Below are 13,999 nucleotides of genomic sequence, written 5' to 3'. Positions count from 1 at the left end.
AGCAGGTGGTGTCAGTCAGGTGTTCCAGCTTCAGCTCAGTGCAGTGATTGCTTTAATTGATTCCAGGTGTGCGCCTGCACCAGGCAGCAGAGCTGGTTCAGGCTAACAGGAGGAAGAAGGTGGTGTTTCTCCTCTGATCTGTCTCTGTCTCACACAGCAGCAGTGAACGTATGCTGCTTTTTATTTTCCCAATGTTAACAGCAGTCTGAACACACCGGCTTTGGAAATGACTTGCAGGTAATTCACATCACATGTCACTTCACTCAACAATGTTACAGAACATGTTGTGTTCCATCTTTTTACATTGTGTTTCTGTACCTTGCTAACCTAAATACACTGTGATGTTGTCATTAAATGGTCCTCGCTGCTGATTTCAGATTATCTTGTGCCAAAGTGTTGGAGTTCATTCAGACTCTGACCCTTAAGAAGCCTCTGGAGCCAGAAGGAGAGGAGTCCAACTTCTGCCGATGCCTGACCACTGTGGACCTGGTGGGTCTGGGTGTTGGCAGCACGCTGGGAGCTGGTGTTTACGTGCTGTCAGGAGAGGTGGCCAGGGAAGTGGCCGGCCCCAGCATCATCATCTCCTTCCTGGTGGCGGCGGTGGCTTCGGTCTTCGCAGGGTTGTGCTACGCAGAGTTTGGAGCCCGTGTCCCCAAGACAGGCTCAGCTTACCTTTACAGCTACGTGACTGTGGGAGAAGTGTGGGCGTTTGTGACTGGTTGGAACCTGCTGCTGTCCTACGTTATTGGTAAGTGAACCGATTATATAAAGGTGTATATGTTTTGTTTTTTTTAAATATATGGTGAATTGAATAAACATGCAAAAATGTATGTGTGACTATGGCCTACTGTTAAATTTCTGTGTATTCCCAGCTTTTCCCTTTGTTCTGAACTATGCATTTATGCTAATGTATGTGACTAAATATTTGTCAGTTCAGTACATCAATGGTTCCTTTGGGGATGAAACAATCCTGTGTAAGAGGCACTTGCCCAGATGCTTGGGGAGTTGGGGTGGGGATGGGGGGGGTGATGGATTATTTATTTTATATCTATTTATATCCTCTTGAAGACTGAAGTAGCACCACCAGTGCGTGGTGGTGTAGTGTTGAGCAGAAAAGGTTCTGAGTTTGACCTTCCACCTCAGGTTTCACCAAACTTTGCAGGATGGAAGGTAAACATGTTTTCTGTTTGCTAAAACCACTAAAAGCCTGTACTGCATGACTTCTGTGAAGCTAGATTTTGTGCAAGTGCAAAATTCCTAAGTGAGAGTGATAGTGAGGATACAACAAACCCACATTCTGGAGCTTCCTCTGAAGCCTCTAAAAACTACTGTTCAGTGTAAGTGTACACCCAAAGTTAATGGATGTTGTGTCATATAATCAGTTCATTTTAGAGTTGGTGATTTTAGATCACAGTCCTGAGCACTGCACAAAAACACACAATTATGGGGTGTGAGAGTAACATTAATGTGAATCATCAGGTGTGATCCTATTGCAAGCTGTTCTCTGGTTTACACTGAGAATGAGCACAGAAACTGCACCCAGAGCAGATAGTGGAGATCTTCATGGAGGGAAAGGCTCACACAGGTAGTCAGAGTACAACAAACCACTGGTTGCTGTTGTAACACACTGTCCAGAGAAGAACAACCACTGTGTTGTCTTGCAGCATAGCATTTTGTGCGTGTGTGTGTACCACTCAGTGTGCAAACACAAAAAGAAAACTGTTTTCTTTTTGTATTTGCTGGCTGCAGCCGCTGAGGAAGTTACTGTATATTGTTTACACTTCTCTGCGGTAGTGATGCTTTATTCTGCTGTTATTTCTATAAGAAGTGCAGGTCTACTTGATTTATGTAGCTTAATGTTGCTACATAAAGTGTATGAACACCTGCTTTTTATTTATTGCTCATTTTAGTTTACTCATCTGAGTTTTGTCCTCTGTTCTGTCCTGTAAAGCTACACCATGGCTGGATATTTATAACTGATGACCAGTTGTATGCACAGGCTGCAACGTGCAGCACACATGCACTGATGTTTCACTGCACTTTATCTCAGAGCCTAAAGACAACCCAGAATTTAATAGTTCTGTAATGAAATGTAACATTTATTCACAGAAGACTAACTTTCATTGTAATATACAAATGTTTGTAGAATTAATTTTACTTGAGTAATATTAGTTTGTAGTAACAGCACTTAAGTACAGCTTTCCACCCCTGAAAATTCTCAGGAACATCAAGTGTAGCCAAAGCCTGGACCGGGACCTTTGATGACCTGATAGACAACGTCATTGCTAAAACTCTGGCAGAACATACACCCATGGACTCACTTGGCTTGGCTCTGTACCCAGACTTCTTTGCTGCTGGGATCATTATGTTGCTCGCTGGTAATATTTGTAATTTTTGTCAGAGTTATAATCCAAAGAAAGGTGCCAGATATTCTTTAAGCTGCAGTTCACTGACAATCCTGGAGCTTTTGTTTGATTTCAGTGATACTTGCGTATGGTGTGAAGGAGTCTGCAGTGCTGAACTCTGTTTTTACTGCACTGAATGTGGCCATATTGGTTTTTATTATCATCGCCGGCTTCATAAAAGGAGACATCAACAACTGGCGCATCAGTCAGGAGACTATCCTGAATGCAGTGCGACAAATGGAGTAAGTTAGTTTTATGCTTATCTGGCATTAGTTATGTATTTAAAGGGTCAGTACACCTAATTTACTAAAACATTTTCTCACCTGGGGTCGAGTGATGGTTTTAGGTGGAAAAAAGTGAATGGTGGGGAAACAACTATTTTGGACACATGCAAGAGAAGAAAATTACACAATTTTACAATTTGACACGAGCTATTTCACGTTTCCCACACATAATAAATAATAAAGGTCGTAATTCAAATGAGCTGTTCTAATCAACTTGCTGTTACACTGCTCAGTTTCCTGTTTGTATGTGCTGTCAGTTTGGACAGCTCTGTTTGCTCTGCTGAGCACGCCCATTTTTTTACCACATCGTCTAGATGAGTACCACTGCTTTCACGTTTCGTAATCCTCTCTGAAAGATGACTGAGGTCCTGAAAGCCTGTTCTGGACCAGGTACCATCCCCTCTGAATAACACGCCACGGGAAGCAGCTGTTTGAAACAGCAGGTTGGTTCATAGCTCTGTCCTGTGGCAGGCTGGCACTGAAAGGCAGACTTTCAGATGGAAGACCATCCACTTCATTCATGTTGACCGCAGCTCCTGCTTTTTAAGGAAATACTAACATATGCTAGCAAATTTATTCCATGGGCTTTCATTGCCAACGGCCTCAGCCATGCATATAGTTGTTTTCCCACTCTCAGTGCACTTGACATTGCGAGGGTGTCAGTGTGGCCTCTCGAGCCAAGTGCAATTAAACACCATTTTAAAACTATTCCGTCCAGCCACTGGCCATGAATGACAGAATATTGATAATTGAAGGTGACTGTAATTTAATTTGTGATGATTCCAGCATCAAAAAAATTAAACTGGAGAAATGGTGTTCGGATTACTAAGGATAATCCACCGATCTCATTCTCACCTGCTTCCATAGGGACTATTTCTTCAGACCTCTGACAAAAGCCACTTTTCCTTTGTACAGGAACTTGACATTGGCACAAAATGAAACTGCTGACTTTGGTGTTGGCGGCTTCTTCCCCTTTGGCTTAGATGGAACTTTGGCTGGAGCAGCAACATGTTTCTACGCTTTTGTTGGGTTCGACTGCATTGCCACAACAGGTACAGCTGACTAAACTTAAAAGAGTAATAATAGGATATCTTAGGAATACTCACCTTCTGTACTTAGGAACATAGGAACCAGGTAGCCTAATGCTAACAACTTGCTCTTTCAGGTGAGGAGGTGCAGAACCCCCAGAGAGCCATACCTCTTGGGATTGTAGTGTCCCTGCTAGTCTGCTTCCTGGCCTACTTTGGTGTGTCGGCTGCTCTAACACTTATGATGCCCTACTATCTGCTGGACCCTCACAGTCCTCTACCTGTAGCATTTGAATATGTTGGCTGGGAGCCTGCGAAGTACGCTGTGGCTGTGGGATCTCTCTGTGCACTCTCAACAAGGTAGTCCTATAGATTTGGTTTTCAGAGAGGGTAAATTGAGCTGCTCAGCCAATCACAGTAGACCTGTCAGTCTGGGACAGGAGTATTGTTTTAGTTCTGTTTGATCTTTGGGGGGAAAGTTGGGTCAGAGTTGAGAGAGAGGGCAGAGATACAGTCAGCATTTTTGTGTAAAGTTGTTGTAAATGACTGAGAAAGTTCCAGTTTCTAATTGAATGTCTACAGTTGCTGTTTGTTTTCCTTAAACACAAACAGCCCAATATTATATAGCAATTGCTCAGAGTAAGAATCACTACTTACATGTTAAAACAAGAACATAAAGACTGTACAACCCTTCATACTGTTAGTGTCATAATCAGCCGTCAGACAATAAAGCAATCTGTGTTACACCACTTTTTAGTTTGGCATCAAAGACAATGAGATATATGACTTGAAAAAAAAAAAGCTTAGACTAGACAGCTGTTATCCAATGATTGATTGACAGATAGATAGATAGATAGATAGCAGGATGGATGGATCGATAGGTTGATAGACTAGAAAATGGAAAAAAATCAAAGAAGCAAGGCCTGAAGTCTATAGATCCAAAAACCTGGATCCTTTTACATAATGACACCAAGATCATAGCTTTTTCTAGTAAACTGAGAAAATGTAATCCAGAGCAAAGGAAGTATGATACAACCATTCTCACAGACACTACTCAGGACTTGATGAGTCACAAATCCACTGATTGCTTGACAGAAATTAACTGCTGGAATCAACTTAATGTCTAACCTGGTTTGTGTCTGTAAGCTCCCCCTTCACCTGAGTTTTTCGTCCACAGTCTCCTGGGAGTGATGTTTCCAATGCCACGCGTGCTGTTTGCTATGGCGAGAGACGGCTTGCTCTTCAAGCCTCTTCGCTACATGAGCTCCAGACAGAGTCCTGTCTTAGCCACGCTGTCGTCAGGTGCTGTGGCCGGTAAGGCAGCCGCTCTATAACTGGAATTATGTCGGCATTTTAACTATGGTGAAATTAGGAGACATGGTGTGTAAGAGTCACAGACTTTCAGCAGGAATATGAATGTCTGAATGTCTTGCAGCTTTCATGGTCCTGTTATTTGACCTTAAAGCACTGGTTGACATAAGCTCAATTGGGACCATCTTCGCCTACAGTCTTGTTGCAGTGTGTATTCTCATATTACGGTAAGTGCACTTGGTAAAACCACATGTAAACAGAATCTGTTCAGTAAATATCCACAAATTTAAGATTTAAGAGAACTAAGTCTGAGTCACATCAAGTTCTGCCTCAGCTGTTGTATAAACATGTTGTTTTTACCTCCCAGGTACAAAGAAGACACCAGTTTTGTCCATAGATCAGAACCGTTTACAGTGATGGGGCTGTTCAGGCCTCCGTCTCGGCCCACTCACCGCACGTCTAAGAATGTCAACATTCTCACCATCGTTATTTGTGAGCAAACCTTCTCTGTTGCTGCTTTGAGCTGCTGTGACTTGTCTTCAGTAATCACTTGTCATAGTATGGTGGAAAGTTTATGCACTGGCATTTGTTGTTGCCACCCATTCTCATACATTATTTATGAGAGTATATGAGTACGGTCAATGCAGGAAGTGATGTCGGCCAGCTGCTAAACCCAGCATGAAGCCTCGGTGTGAGAGGAGTAGATCAGATCAGAGATTTGCCCTTTTTTGTGCGTTTTCACAAATAGAATGACGGTTTGGTGAATCTGAAAATGGGTTTTAAACAGTTACTGGAGTGTAGTTGTTAAAGATGATGTCCAGGTGGGACTCTCCACCAGCCTTTTAGACCTGAAGACGCTTTTCAGATGAAAGGTGAAATGTCTTCAGGAACCTCAAACAAGTACAGTTGCCTTCATACAGCACATAAAAATACCATGACCTGGATGGCTGAAAATCTTTACAGACATAAATAAAATAAAGTTTTCACATCTGAAACAGCTTCAAGGCTTGAACTTGGATGTGTAACACCATTTCACAACAGTAAGTGGATCAAAAAATGGAGAATCAGTTGCTATATTATGTTATTAATATTGTCTCTTAACTGCAGAATCTGATCCTTTTTAGAGATCAGGGTGTTACAGTTGTTGTAGTAATATAACAGTCACTGTGATAACTACAATGGCAGTAGAGCACATACCTCCACCAAGGCCAAACAACCCTAGCTCTTACAACAGAAAAATGAAAGGAAAAAGCAAGTAGTTTGATTGATTAAAAAAAAAAAAAAAAAAAAAAAAATCCAGGATCTTCCCCTTTAACTAGACTGGCATCCAAATGTAAAGGGTTCTCCCCTGGCCCATGCTCCAACACTACATCAAGTTAGGTATAAATCGGTGCAGTACTTTTTACGTAATCCTGCTGACAAACAGACATGGGTGAAATCCCAACCTCCGTGGTGGAGATAGTAATAGAGACTAAAGATAAACCCATAGCTGTACTATGTGTTGGATAGACACTATACGGTGGTCGTCATAACACACTGTATATTAGTTGAGTGTACAGTAAGGTGCACGATTGTCCATGAATGTTAAACAGAATTAAATGTACATTGAATTTATGTATAATGTATTAATCAATAACACAATTTAAATACTTATGGTGAAGTATATACAAGAGGCGCACAAACCTTGGAAGATCAGATTATGAAGATCTGATATGTAACAGATATAATACATAATGTGATAGATAACAGTTAAGGTGAGCTGCTCTTCTCCAGCTGATGGCATCCCATGGTACATCAGCAGTAGCTGATGGTGGGATGCTGCACCTGAATAGTCCTTTAAGCATTTCATTGACATTGATATGGAAATTTCTCTTTACATGTCTGTTTGATGTTGCATTTACTTCTTTTCACTGCAGAATATGTATTTGCCCAGGGGGCATATTCTGTACGAAGCTACTTTCCAGAGATACTGAAAGAGGCAAAAACATGTTCCCCATTAGAAACTGGAAGTGGTAGAAATGAAACCTTGCACTGCATAAAGTTATTTTCTTTTTTTTTTTTTTTTTTTTGTCTGAAGTCTCTGATTCCTTTCCAGTGTTCCTGGTGATCGTTTTAAGCGTGCTGTTCTCCGTGGCTGTGGATTCCCTCCGCAGGCGTGAGTGGTGGATCGAGCTGCTCGTCTCTGTCCTCACGCTGACGCTGGTCCTGGCTGTTGTTGTTATCTGGAGGCAGCCACAGAGCACATCTAAAGCTGCTTTCATGGTATACAGGAGGGTGGATGCTGGTGGGCTCTCTGCTCTATGTGCATCTTTAGGATTTGCACCTTTACAGTTCCAGGAGGGATATCCTGTTTGTCAGTTAGTGGACCATATGAAGGGGCTGTTGAAGGGCACTTAGAGTTGTGCCCATTAAAGTGAGGTCAGCCCAGAGTAATCCAGTAATGAATGATAGTGCTTTTGTATGTAACATTCAGCCTGTCACAAACTACTGAAATTCTAATTCCTGCACCCATCTTCAAATTATGTTTACATGCAAAAGATGCATTGATGACCTGACCATTAAGAGTGCAGAATTATTACTGTTTGTGTATTTCTTTAGGTTCCTGGTCTACCTGTAATTCCAGTTTTAAGTGTCTTCATCAACACCTACTTGATGGTTCAGCTGGGAGGAGAAACCTGGATCAGCTATACTGTTTGGATGGTAATAGGTAAGGACGTACTGGTTTTAACTGCCTTCAGTAACCAGTACTCTTTTAGTCCTCTGAAGTATAAGGCTCATGTGATTAATGTTTCTTTGGTGGAGGAATCTGAATAAACGAAGGCATCATCTGAAATCCCTCCCACCTCTGTGCTCAGGCCTGATCATCTACTTTGGCTACGGCGTTCGTCACAGTGTCCAAAAACAAAGATTCATGGAGGCTCACGCTGTGCAAAGTATCGCTGGTGTAAACAACAATGTTGTGGACTCTGCTGCTTGATGTTGTGTATTGAATAGTGCGAGGTGTTAATCCACTTGTGTGGATTAAGCTGATCACAAAATATGTTCAAAGTTTTGAAATCCTTTTAGGATTTCATTCAGGATTCATTCAGGGTTGGATCGACCTGAAGCGTACGCGAGGCGTCTCTGGATGTTTTTATGCTAACAAATGTTTTGCTAAAAGTATGTGTTGTACCTGAAAATACATATTATAATATTATATAAGTGCTGTTATGCTACACTGTAACTTATAAAATATCTTGTCTGTCATTTTATCCATTTTGGCTTGATTAGTCATTCAAGACTATACGGATATTGTTGTTTGTCAGTTATAGACAACAACAGAAATTTTAATATTGATCTGTCCTGTTAATTGAAATGAGTAAGAATAAATGTAATAAATTAATTTAATAACAAATTTCACTTAAGTGGATCATAGTTTTTTTCAGTTTATGCTTCCTCTGTTTTATCATGCAAGTGTTGTCTATGAATTAGATTGTACAGAATTCAACAGATTTTCTTTAATAATATAATGTTATTTATATTTTTTTGTCGTTGACATGATTCTAAATGAGAGGATAAAGTGTTTAGTTATTATTTTACAAAGTGGCCTGGAGCCTCATGCTGAGCGACTTACGATGTGCTCCCATCTTGGGTGTTTTAACAGCAGCCATTGGGTTTACAGTAAACTTAGAATTGAACAAGATGGGTTTTGTTTGTTAGGGTGTACAGGCATGAAGCAGGGCAGCTAAAGACAGGGAAGCTCTGGAAAATGAGATTAGATGTAGGAAAACCAACCATAGTCCCTCAGGAGATAGATGAGCAAAACGAGGAGACATTTCAAGGTAACGAGGAACACCCCAAAGATCCACCCAGAGGACACTGGCTGTGTTGGCAGACCATTTCTGTCCCTGTTAACCAGTCCCTGTGAATGACTGTGAGATAGGAGGGTCCAGAACTGGTATGTTGGCGTGATGGAGAAAACAAAGCTTTCTGAAGCACTGAGTCAGTACAAAGCACTTGCACTGAAAATTGTTCAGTGTTTCAAAGCATTGGATACAGTGAAAATGGCACCATCTGCTGGACAAACTTAGGTATTGCATTTATGCAGGTATGTTTTGAGCCAGCCACCGGGCTTTAGCCTTAGCAGATACAATGCAGATATCACTATTTGCACATGTTGTAAGAGATTCTTTCTAACTGTATTATGGGAAGTAGTATCCAGGTTTTTGGAACTTAATGCGAGTTGATAAAACTTGATCAGATCAATCAGGATATCTCAACCTCTGCTTTCACATGGAAGAACCCCAAGTTTATGGAAGTGTAACACTAAATCACTTCAGGAGGTTTTACATGTCAGAGTTGCTTTGACATCTGGAATCTCTTTAATGAAAGCAGTATGTACACAGTAATACTGCTGACTGGGTTTTGGAAAGAGAGGAGATCCTGATTTCACTGACACTACTGTTCACTCATTGTTTATAGCCTTCAGTGCAAAGAATGATCCACTTTGAGACATATGCTTACGCTTGGACAGACACACACACACACACGAATATTTTTCTTTTATCCTGTATGACTCCTGTCAGTCTCTGTGGCTCACCTGAGCAGCTGCCACCATCAATGCTGAAAATGAGTCCATCAGGGACACACACACACACACAGCAGTGCAAACCCCCCCCCCCCATTTGCTGCTCCAGATTGGCCATCCTGAGGGCCAGATGCCTGTGACCTCCCTGTGCCCCCTAAACGCAGAGTTATTGTGATTAAAGCATGATTGGCAGCGCTGGTTATTAATTCTAATCTTGGGCACATATGTGGGGTGGTGGGCAGAGGGCAGGCAGCAGTGTGTGCCAGGCGGATGCCACACGGAGGCTAATTCAGTGTGACACGCTATCAGAGCACGGTCACACACACACACTCCACGTTCCCTCGACACGCAGGCCCTGCCTATAGGCTACACACACTTCTAATGCACAGGAGCAGAAGAGGGGTTTAGAGGAAAGAAGGTTATCCTTTAACAAGACACACACACACACACAGATTTCACAGCACTTCAACACAAAAAGTGGCATTTCCTGAAAACCACAAAGTACATCATTTGAAAACAAGAAGCAGCATGTGTTTAGAAAATCATTTCCATCCCAAGACTCGTATAAAGGTCTTGCATTTACCTGTTAGAGGCAGAAACTCAAGTGATGGGTTATTTTGAAAATATGTTTTCTTCCCTCAAGGTAAAAGCCTCGAGGCAAATGATGTCTCATCTGTGTTGATAAGTCTCTTCTCGGGTAGAATGTCTTCTTCACAGCTGGAGTCAGCCTGAATTACAGCAGGGATGTTACAGGAGGAATGGACCGAGGGTGATCACTCATCAGGGTGATGTCGGCATTGTAGAGCATAATGAAAATAACAGTGGTTTAAAAAAATACGCAGGTTCAATTGCTCTAACCAGCATAACTTACAGTACACTAAACTCTGACAATACTGGACACTGTGACTGAATGTTAATGTGACCAGAACCAACATTTTATAATAAAGGCTACTGTTTTTCACAGTTCCAGCTGCAGTGGCAGCTTTACTGATCTGTCAACTGTCAAAAATTACATGTATTTCAGATTCATCGTATGAGCAGGAGTGCAAATGATTCAATGTCAGATCTAAGCAGACTGAAAAAGGAGAGAGGAGGTTCTCCTGTTTCCCCTGCAGAGGGCATCACAATATCACGCACAGTGAAAGTGGACAGGCGTGGCAGATGATATGGCAGCACATACACAGCTGTATGCAAAAGTTGTGTGTGTGTGTGTGTGTGTGTGTGTGAAATGAAGTACAAATTTTAACCCCATGTAGAGATATTTAGCCAGGGAATAACGCGTTTCCATCTGCTACTGAAATGTGAATATTAGGAGTTTGTTTGTTCAGATAATAGCTAATGGCACTAATTCTCCAACCATGACAGAAGAAGAGGCTGCAACAAGCTGAGGCAAGACAGAGTCCGTCAAAAGGCTAAAAGGGAACCAACCTACTGACTTTTTGACTATGTGGGCTGATATCCTGGTGTCCTTCATAATTCCGTTTCCTTTCATTCAAACCATGTGGATGTCAAGACCAACACCCCCAACTCCCTGTGTTATCATTGTTCCTCATTTTTGCTTATGAAATGTGCGACCTCCTCACTGTGATTTCCACTTGTGTTGGGAAAAACTGTTAGTTAGCCGGTAAAGGTCACCGGTGGCCTGAAGTTCCTTTCATTTTCAGGGACACAAAGTTCTGCAGGCGACTGATTCCTTGAACAGCGGTTCACATGAATACAGAGCATGTGGAAGCTTAAAGTGTGAGTCTGTGTGAGCGTGAGTCTCCTCTAAAATACACTTCACTTCTCCCCATCATCCTCTCTTTTCTCATCTCTCCTCTCTTCTCATCTGCACATCTGGAGGTGTCATTTGAAACACCCATCCCTTCAAGACCTGACGCACACACACACACACACACACACACACGCACGCACACACACACAAAGACATTTATATCAGCATGGACACACATTACCTCTGGTGTCATTACTATAATGTTATTTTTATGCGAATTCAACCCTGAAAATAGGCAGGGGAGGACAGAAACGAAAAGCAGGAACATCATAAAAAAAGACTCAAACAAAGGGACACACAATACCCAAGGAGCAGAGAGCAATCTTTCATTTATTCAATTAGCTAACGAGGCAAGGGATCCAGACACCGACAGAGGATTGATGGTGAGGAAGAACTTCTCTCAGCAGGCAACGCTTACTAAGGACTTTTTCTCCTGTCTCTCTTTGCTTCTTTCTCTCTGTTCAGTAGGATAGTTCACCAGAGGAGGCTGAAGGGAGGAGACCTTGAAGATGACCTTCAGCAGCTGTTCTCTGTCTTAGAGGGAAATAACAGAATAAATGAAGATGAGATGGAAAGAAAGAAAAACAGCATGTTTTTGTTTTGATACACTTTTCTTTTTAGTTTCTCTCTGACTTTGTCATTAACACTGACGTCCAAGGTGAGAGACGTCTTATCACCCATGTTAAAGTTCCTTTGTGAAAGCTGAAGATTCCTGTGTTGAAAAACTGAAAACAGAGTAAATCAGGTCCCTTTTCTTCATGTTTTGAATTCAGTAGTAGTATTCAGATCAGTCTTCCATGTCAAACTAATGGACAGAACACAAGGAGCTAAGTTAAAATAACTAAAACTCAGGTCATAACATCAGCCTAGGAGAAACTCAAGCCAACACTGACATATCACTCTGTCCATGGTGTTAATAATTGCAGATTTACACATCAAGCAGACATGGAGCCCCATTAGAGTGAATTAGGAGCCACATTCATGGCCATCTGACGAATGCAAAAGCAATATTCACTGTCTTTCACCTCTGTTTTGGTCTCCACCAAGTCCTGAGAACAATATCTGGCTTTTTATCTGCTAAATGCATCACTGTGTTCAACAGCTAGTTGCTAACTGAAGTAGTGTAGGTGAGTTTTTAGTGCTGGAAATAGCTGTTTACTGCAGTGAAAAACAAGGTCGATGTGAAAACTGAGCCAAAACAGTAAAGTGGTGAGTCAAAAAACTAAAACACTATCTAAAGGGAATTTTAAGGCTTAAAAGCTCAGCACAGATAGAGTCAGATGGTAATTCTCTCTGGGTTTGTCAAAGAGATATTATATTATTCTTTATGTATCTGTATTGATAATACTAATACTAATTTTGACATCTCCTAAGTTTGGGATCTCCCGTTTTTGATTTTTGTTTTTTTCTATGTCTTTTTCTGTGATCCAGGTCATGGCGATATAAATGGCTGCCACTGAAAACAGATGCAACATCTGCCTGAGTCAGAAAAATGACTCATTGCTGTGTTTTTCATGTCCAGAAGGCCATGAAATGTCACTGCACACAAACCCAGGGCACAAGTAACACTAAATAAAACCAAATACAACTGAACACCCATGGATGGATCTTAATAGTCCTCCAAAAATCCAGCTTTCGGCATAAAAAAACAAATTCAAGAAACTAGATTCATCCACTATTAAAAGAGAAAAATAATGACACACAGCAGCAGTAAAAATAAGTGTCATACTTTTGGAGGAGTGAGGGCAACAGTCAAGAGCTGTGGAACTCGGTTTACATGGAGCTTGGACCAAGTGGGACTTGCCAAAGCGGAAGATCATGTGGCCAGAACTTTAAGACTGGAGCCCTTCAGCACCTTCAGTGTTTCCTGCTCCAATCAGCTTACAACGCTTTTTGAGCACCAACAAACCTGCACAGGTGGGGAATGAGGGAAGACACACTGTCCAAGTTATGCATCTTGGCACACATACTGGTGTACCCACGTCCAAGAAGACCAAAAAGAGCCTCCTGCCATTGGCACAATGGTGGGAGATGAGGGTGGACCTGTGAAGAAAACTACACTTTCTCCACTTTGACATCTTCTTCTGGACGAAAGCTTCAGATATGAGACAATGACTGAAGGTGTTAGCATCCAGATGTATCTAACAGTTTCCCTGGATCACCCTGTCCCACGAAAGGAATAATCTGACACCTTGGAAAAATGTGCTTTCTAAGCTTAGTCAAGCATGTTTTTGAGCCTTGAGCAGGCTAATAGTTTCCCCCTGGTTCCAGTCTTTATGCTAAGCTAAGCTAAGATAAACCAATTGCCCCTTGGCTCTAGCTACATACTTAGTACACAGTGGAGAAGGCGAGTAAGCTTCCTGTCTGACGAATGTCAAAAACAGCTTTTTTTAGCCACAATCCAGTGCTTTGGGGGTGAAGTGTTGACCCCTGGCCTGAGGTCATGCCCTGACATTCAGCTTGACATTTCAGAAGGATGTCAGCTTTCATCGCTAGTAAAGGACAACGTTGCTGTCCTGTCAGCAGGAGGCGAACTCTGATCCTGAGGGGACACCAGGATGGAGACTGGACTTAAGAAAGGGGGGGAAAAAAAGAACCCTGTGTGCTTTTATGTGTGAGTCAAACTGTTG

At 41.9% G+C, this 13,999-nt stretch overlaps 1 protein-coding gene across 1 annotated transcript; it reads left to right on the top strand.

Annotated features, from left to right (window-relative positions):
- The first annotated feature begins 98 nt into the window (after positions 1–98).
- On the top strand, positions 99–8,385 carry LOC121189846 (cationic amino acid transporter 2-like). Its single transcript, XM_041050317.1, has 12 exons — positions 99–237; positions 378–748; positions 2,223–2,378; positions 2,482–2,647; positions 3,605–3,741; positions 3,855–4,077; positions 4,895–5,031; positions 5,153–5,255; positions 5,396–5,520; positions 7,124–7,290; positions 7,627–7,735; positions 7,884–8,385. The coding sequence occupies exons 1-12, from the start codon at positions 227–229 to the stop codon at positions 8,003–8,005; spliced, it is 1,827 nt and encodes a 608-aa protein (XP_040906251.1). The 5' UTR covers positions 99–226; the 3' UTR covers positions 8,006–8,385.
- The last annotated feature ends 5,614 nt before the right edge of the window (positions 8,386–13,999 follow it).

This window comes from Toxotes jaculatrix, chromosome 11, assembly GCF_017976425.1.
Source record: "Toxotes jaculatrix isolate fToxJac2 chromosome 11, fToxJac2.pri, whole genome shotgun sequence".
NCBI classification, from domain to species: domain Eukaryota; kingdom Metazoa; phylum Chordata; class Actinopteri; family Toxotidae; genus Toxotes; species Toxotes jaculatrix.
Note: the sequence above shows the minus strand (reverse complement) of the source record. Positions and strands in the feature narration are given on the sequence as shown.

Bases quoted from the DNA above. Each gene is read 5' to 3' on its own strand.
- LOC121189846 (XM_041050317.1), top strand. The intron at 4,078-4,894 runs GTAGTCCTATAG...TTTCGTCCACAG, and splicing joins CTCTGTGCACTCTCAACAAG to TCTCCTGGGAGTGATGTTTC. The intron at 5,256-5,395 runs GTAAGTGCACTT...TTTACCTCCCAG, and splicing joins GTGTGTATTCTCATATTACG to GTACAAAGAAGACACCAGTT.